General features: G+C 43.8%; 1 protein-coding gene and 1 non-coding gene across 2 annotated transcripts; both read right to left on the bottom strand.

Annotated features, from left to right (window-relative positions):
- Positions 1 to 709: 709 nt before the first annotated feature.
- Positions 710 to 1,629, bottom strand: LOC102126876 (nucleophosmin-like). Its single transcript, XM_065541183.1, has 2 exons — positions 884 to 1,629; positions 710 to 796 (listed from the first exon to the last, which is right to left on the bottom strand). The coding sequence occupies exons 1-2, from the start codon at positions 1,409 to 1,411 to the stop codon at positions 710 to 712; spliced, it is 615 nt and encodes a 204-aa protein (XP_065397255.1). The 5' UTR covers positions 1,412 to 1,629.
- A 2,108-nt stretch (positions 1,630 to 3,737) lies between these two features.
- TRNAC-GCA (transfer RNA cysteine (anticodon GCA)) lies at positions 3,738 to 3,809 on the bottom strand. Its single transcript has one exon. It is a non-coding gene; the product is annotated as a tRNA-Cys (tRNA).
- Between the last annotated feature and the right edge of the window lie 3,203 nt (positions 3,810 to 7,012).

Here is a 7,012-nt window from a genome sequence, read left to right as displayed (position 1 = left end):
CACCATTTCCATGTCTAACCACCGCTACTACTATGTCCTATCATAACATTCCATACATACTTAAAACCAAACAAAGGGTGGAGTTCCATCTTTAAAAACTAAACAGGCATTTTGGACAACACATTCTTGGCAACGGAACCTGGACAACATTTATCAAACATGGTAGGGAAAGTTCTCACTCTGCATTATAAAAAAGCCAGATATCAACTGTTACAGAAATGAAATGAGATGAAAACTTTTTAATAAATCGTTTTTTTGTTTTTTTTTTTTTTTTGAGATGGAGTCTTGCTCTGTTGCCCAGGCTGGAGTGCAGTGACCGGATGTCAGCTCACTGCAAGCTCCGCCTCCTGGGTTTACGCCATTCTCCTGCCTCAGCCTCCCAAACAGCTGGGACTACAGGTGCCCACCACCTCACCCGGCTAGTTTTTTGTATTTTTTAGTAGAGACGGGGATTCACCGGGTTAGCCAGGATGGTCTCGATCTCCTGACCTCGTGATTCGCCCATCTCGGCCTCCCAAAGTGCTGGGATTACCGGCTTGAGCCACCGCGTCCGGCCTAATAAATTGTTTAAAGTATTTTCTTAAAGAGACTTCCTCTACTGCCAGAGATCTTGAATAACCTCCTGGTCAGTCATCTAGAAGCAATTGTTCACATAACTGATGAGCTTGGCTTCCACTTTGGGAATAGAACTACCTTTTTCTATACTTGCTTACATTTTTGCTTTAATGTCTTCTACAGAACTAGGTCCCTTTGGTGTTTCAGGAGATTTTTGCTGTTTTTTGAAGGATTCTTGTCCATTTGATCTTGGTGTTGATGGTGGTTTTGAGTCTTTTCCATTCTGATTTGACTTTTGTGCATTTTTGACTGGAGTATCTCATATAGATTTCTTCCCTGGTGCTTTTTCTTCAGTTTCCTCATCATCAAAATCATCACCATCATCATCTTCATCAGCAGCAAGTTTTACTTTTTTCTGTGGAAGCTTGCTACCACCTCCAGGGGCAAACTGCTTTCCAGATATACTTAAGAGTTTCACATCCTCCTTCTCTTCATCTTCTGACTCTACATCTTCCTCCACAGCTACTAAGTGGTGTCCACTAATATGCACTGGCCCTGAACCACACTTCAACTGTAAGACCACTGGTGGTGTTATTTCAAAGCCCCCAAGGGAAACCGTTGGCTGTACAGACATTTTCAAAGTTGCCAGTGTTACTGTAATTGGACTGCCTTCATAATTCATTGCCTCTGCTTCAACAGTGTCCAATTCATCTGTTGCTCCAGCCCCTAAACTGATTGCTCTTAAAGATAACTGGTGCTCATTTTCATTATTATCCACCTTAAAGTGATCATCTTTGTTGGCCTTTAGTTCACAACTGAAAAGATAGTTCTGGGGCCTCAGGGGCCTCATCTCCATGTCCACGAATCTTCCATCAGGTGGTGGCACGCACTTAGCTGGGAGAGAAGGCGGATGGAGATAAACAACCACTGCTCAAGAGAACAGCTGCACAGGACGGAACCACACCAGGGCAATCTCAGCTCACTTTAACCTCTACCTCTTGGTTTCAAGCAATTCTCATGCCTCAGCCTCCTAAGTAGCTGGGATTACAGGCACGTGCCACCATGCCCACCTAATTTTTTTTTTTTTTTTTTTTTTTTTTTGAGACGAAGTCTGGCTCTGTCACCCAGGCTGGAGTGCAGTGGCGCGATCTCGGCTCACTGCAAGCTCCGCCTCCCGGGTTTACGCCATTCTCCTGCCTCAGCCTCCCGAGTAGCTGGGACTACAGGCGCCCGCCACCTCGCCCGGCTAGTTTTTTTGTATTTTTTAGTAGAGATGAGATTTCACCAGGTTGACCAGGCTGGTCTCAAACTCCTGACCTCAAGTGATCCAGCCACCTCAGCCTTCCAAAGCACTGGGATTACGTACATGAGCCACTGTGCCCAGCTGAGCTTCTTAGATTTTTATATTTATGTATTTCATCAATGTTGGGTAGTTTTCAATTATTATTTATTCAAATATTCTCTCTCCCCCATTTTCTCTCCCTTCCTCTTCTGGGATTCTCACAGTGCATATGTTGATCTACTTGTGGCGTCCCACGGGTCCCTTAGGCTCTGTTCACTTTTCTTCAGTCTTTTTTCTTTCTGTTCCTCTATATTAATTACCTTATCTTCTGTGTTTGCCATACTTTTGTCTTTCCATGTTTTATGATGGATAGTTTTTCCTCTCAGTGTTTTAGTTCACTGATTTTCTCACTGGCTTAATCTATTTATTAAGAAGAGCATAGACCTATTCATTGAGTTTTTAATTGTACTTATTGTATTTTTAGACATAAAATTTATATTTTGTCTTCTTTTTAAATCTCCTAAGTTACTTTTCATGCTTTAAATTTCCTATTGAAATTTTCAAGGTTGGCTTTTATCTCCTTGAACACAGTAAGCATTATTATTTTATAGCGTTTCTGGTAGTTCTAATATCCAAAGTCCTCTTGTTTAGTTCTGTGGTCTGTTATTTTTATTGATTCTCATTCATAGCTTTTTGCTTCCCTGTGTATATGGTGATCTTTGACTGTATGCTAAAATTTTATTTGTAGAACTAATCTAAGGCCAGGGATAATAATATCCTCCTTTATTTGCTTTTTCCAAGTAAATAAATTATATTAAGGTGTCCTGAACAATCAGATTTGAGTTTTCCTGAGCCATTCAAAAGTTAAAAAGCCTAGCCACAAATTCTTACAGTGACTGAATTTCTTTCCATTTACTCTTATCCCTTGAGCTCCTAGTCCGAAGCCAGAGTTGGTGTCATCAATGTCTATACTCTAGTTGGCCCAGAATTCTGACTTCTATCTCCCTAGTTTTGAGAGGCTCCCAAAAGCTCCAGTCAGGTTCTCAGCTGCCTCTTCTGAACTGAGAAATACACTCAGGGCCAAAGCAGCTTTTAGTAAGGAAATTTAAATTTCTGCTTCCCATCCTTTCCAAATCTACATCTGGTATTTCCTGTGTTAGTTATTTGATACTTTTAATGAGATGTTTTTCATATTTTCTGAATTTTTATTTGTCCTCATATAAAAGAGTATTTCAAATTTCTTTGCTCATCAAGGAAAGTAGAGAATCCTCTGAAGATTTGTTACAGCCATTTATGTCTTAAATATTTTATCTGAATTTTTAAGTTTAATATAAAGTATTAAACTTCTAGGTATTCTCACCAAGGAAATACTGACCCAGGGTAAGAAATAAGAAGTGTTAGGAGAGAAGAAGGGAGAATTAGGTGGCCAGAGTCTGTGGTAGAGACAGCACCCTCAAGAAATTCCCAGACAGAGAAAAGAGACAACTTTTGACAGGGTTTTCAAATCGTTATAGTTGCCTCTGGGAAGTAGGAATCCGCATATATTTCCTTCATACTTCACAGAAAGTAGCAGCAAGATCAAAGAGAGAGTCTGTGCTTTCTTTCTGGCGATTACGGTGAGGTTGAGGAAATGAGATACCGAGAAAGAGTGAGGTCCACATATAGACCATGAGAGGCAAGAGACCCAGACGTGGGGCTTGTCTGGGCTCACTTGGTCAGTCTCTTCAATCAAATGTGACCCTAGCGGTTATTATATTATCTGGGTGATGACCAGGGGAGGATTCTTAGACCCTGTCCTGATCCAGACACTAAATTTTATCATGAAATAAAGCACACTAATGGTCACATGTGGGGAAAAGGGGCAGAAATCTCAGCACTACTTCAGTCATTAAAAAATAGGAGGGGGCACCTGGATTTGAACCAGGGACCTCTTGATCTGCAGTCAAATGCTCTACCCCTGAGCTATACCCCCAGGCCTGACTCTATGTCTTAATCTCACCTTTACAACTGTGCAGCTGATGGCTATTTCTGGACTCACAGTCATGTTCCTGAGGGGTGTGGGGAGCCTGCCCATGAAAGCCAGGCCCTCACTGCCATCACTCACTCCCTGGTCTACCTGTGAACACCTACTGACCAGATTTCATGTGCCAGGCATATCCTTACCTCTGCCACCCCTATTCCATCTGCCCTGCAGTGGGCAGTCACTGGCTGTCCCAGCTTAACAGAGAAGCCTGGTTTCCCTCCTGCCTTCCTGCACTAGGGTGCTGAGGAGCGGAGAAGTCTCTGCATAGATAGACTAGCAGGTGTGAAATGAGACCTGGCCACAACCTCAAACCCTGAGACACAAGATGACCTATTGTCCCCCTTTCTACTGCATGAGTCAGATTGTGGGGTTGATCCCCCACATTAGGCTAAATATTGTGGAGAAGTAAGGTGAACAGCTTCAGAATCCCTTTCAAGAAGAAAATTGATTGGGGTGCTGGGGAAACACTGTGGTCAGCAGCTGTGAGCCATGCAAGGTATGGAGGCTGGGTTTCAAGACTCATTTCAGAGGGCTGGTGGCTCTGCATGGGCAGCAAGAATAGGGAGACAGCAGGGGTGGGAGCTTCCTCCCATCCGAACAGCTGGGTCCTGCATGGTGGGCAGAGCCAAGAGAGACCCCACCACCACTGGTAGACAAGCCAAAAAAGGCTTTAACTCACCCATCAACCCTTCCCAATGCCTCACCCCATCCATCTTCTCTCCCATAGATACAGTCTCCAATAAAGTCCACGAAGCTCACAAGGACTTTGGGTAAGTAGTGAATTTGTCCAGAAATACTGCGGAGGGTCCCCAACACCCATGGGCTGCTTGTACCAAGTTTGGCTGTCTCTCTGAAGTAATGTCATATTTACCATGCTTTTTTGTTTTCTCAAGGCCACTTCAACATGCCAGAATTAGGCCGGGCGCGGTGGCTCAAGCCTGTAATCCCAGCACTTTGGGAGGCCGAGGAGGGCAGATCACGAGATCAGGAGATCGAGACCATCCTGGCTAACACAGTGAAACCCCGTCTCTACTAAAAAATACAAAAAACTAGCCGGGCGAGGTGACGGGTGCCTGTAGTCCCAGCTACTCGGGAGGCTGAGGCAGGAGAATGGCATAAACCTGGGAGGCGGAGCTTGCAGTGAGCTAAGATCCGGCCACTGCACTCCAGCCTGGGTGACAGAGCAAGACTCCGTCTCAAAAAAAAAAAAAAAAAAAAAAAATGCCAGAATTGACCGGAGCCTCCCTCTGTTGGCCCAAGGTCGTGATATTTTCAGCCAGCCAGCTCTGCTGAAGGAGCTGAAACTGGCCCCTTAGCTGAGTGTCCTGGGCCCCAACCCCTGCCTAGATGGAACCTCTCCCTCAACAGCCTTGCATGGGCACATTTCCCCTGGCAGTGAGGCCACTGGCTGACTCCTCCCCACACCTGAACCTGCAGCCCTCACTCTCCACTATGTCATCTCTTCCCACCCCTTATAACACTGAGTGGAGACTTATTGGAGTAATTCAGCCAGGAAATGGGCCTAAGGGCATGAAGTAGCCAAGGGTCTGTGCCTCAGGCTCTATGGGACAGAAGCAGGGAAGGAGCTAACATCAGCCCAGGCTGGGAAGACAAGGGAAGGTCACTTTTGTTAAAGGCCTTGTACCTTGATACATTTTGACTCACTACTACATTAAGTTTGGACATTTAGGTTATTTCCAATTCTTTACTATTTGGAGGAGTGTTGTGATGAACAATGAATTTGTCAAAGGGTCTTGCTATTGATGCTCTGCCACGTCTCTGTTCAGCAGTGGCCAGATGTGTGCTGAGAAGTAAGGCAGGAACTAGAACAATTTACTTGAGTCCTGCCAGATAATATCTGCACATCATCACACTTGGCCCTGGACTTAGAGGACCTTTACCATTCAAAGAGGAGAGTGCAAGCCTGTTGGAGCTGCATATGCAGGACTGCAAAAACATGAGAGGCCAAGTAAACAGGGAGAGAGAATTACCCCCGGCACTGGCAAAATATTAACAAATATAGGCCATTAATAAGCTCAATGAAGGCTGTTTCCATGGATCAGGTGAAAGGAAAGCTGGATTGGAATGGGAGCAAGGATGTGAAGTCGGTGAGAAGAGTTGATTGATTTGAGTGGTTTTTCAGGAAAACAGTAGCAGAAAAACTGAGCAGGAACTGGAGGGTCATGGAATCAAGAGAAACTTTTAAAAGATGAATGATAGTAATGCATGTTATATGCTTATGATAATAATACCATAGAGAGGAAGCAAATGATTCAGGAGAGTGAAGACATCATCATGGTGTGGTCCTTAAGGAAGCAAGGGGTGGAATTTAATTCACAAGTAATAGGTTGGCCTTGGGTAAGAATGGGAACCCTTCCTCATAACAGAGGGAAAGGCAAATTATATGAATACAGATGGAGACTGTTTGGTCGGAGTTGATAGAAGAAAGATGGAAGTGATTCTCATCTTATTGCCTTTATTTTCTGATTATTCAAGATATTTGTCAACTTAAGTAACAGAAAGTGAGACTTTGTAAAAGAAAATGATGTTTATTTGGGAGTAAGTATTGCAATGGGAATACGTGTGCCATAGTAAACTATTTGCATATTCAAGGAGGTAAAGGAAGACAAAGGTTATTAAAGGAAAAGTGAGGATTATATAATTGTTTTGAGATAATTCTTGGCTACAAGGATAAATAACAAAAGCAGCACCAGTGCAAGACTGGACAGGCAGTAACTGAACAGATGTCCCTGTAGAAGCATTTTTGTGTGTGTAAGTTTGCAATGGCCTTTGTGCAAAGTTATGAGTTTTGCAGAGTCTTTTGTGATAGTTCTTGTTATCAGGCATTCATGCATAAGAACCCTCCCTTTCGCTGGGCATGGTGGTTCACACCTGTAATCCCAGCACTTTGGAAGGACAAGGCAAGAGGATCACTTAAGCCCAGGAGTTCAAGACTAGGCTGTGCAATATAGTGAGACCTTGTCTCTAGAAAATATTTTTAAAATTAACTAGATGTGGTGGCATGTGCCTGTAGTTCCAGCTACTTGGAAAGCTAAGGCAAGAGGATTGCTTGAGCCTGGGAGGCACAGGTTGCAGTGAGCCAAAATTGCACCACTGCATTCCAGACTGGGCAACAGAGTGAGACAAAATCT

The sequence above is a fragment of the Macaca fascicularis genome, chromosome 3, assembly GCF_037993035.2.
Source record: "Macaca fascicularis isolate 582-1 chromosome 3, T2T-MFA8v1.1".
NCBI lineage: Eukaryota > Metazoa > Chordata > Mammalia > Primates > Cercopithecidae > Macaca > Macaca fascicularis.
The sequence above is the reverse complement of the archived record's forward strand: the minus strand, read 5'-3'. Positions and strand labels throughout refer to the sequence as shown.

Excerpts from the sequence above, each read along its gene's own strand:
- LOC102126876 (XM_065541183.1), bottom strand. The coding sequence starts at position 1,411 with ATGGAGATGAGGCCCCTGAGGCCCCAGAACTATCTTTTCAGTTGTGAA. Across the intron at positions 797-883 it reads AAAAAGCACCAGGGAAGAAA|GGACAAGAATCCTTCAAAAA; the intron begins TCTATATGAGAT and ends CCAAGATCAAAT.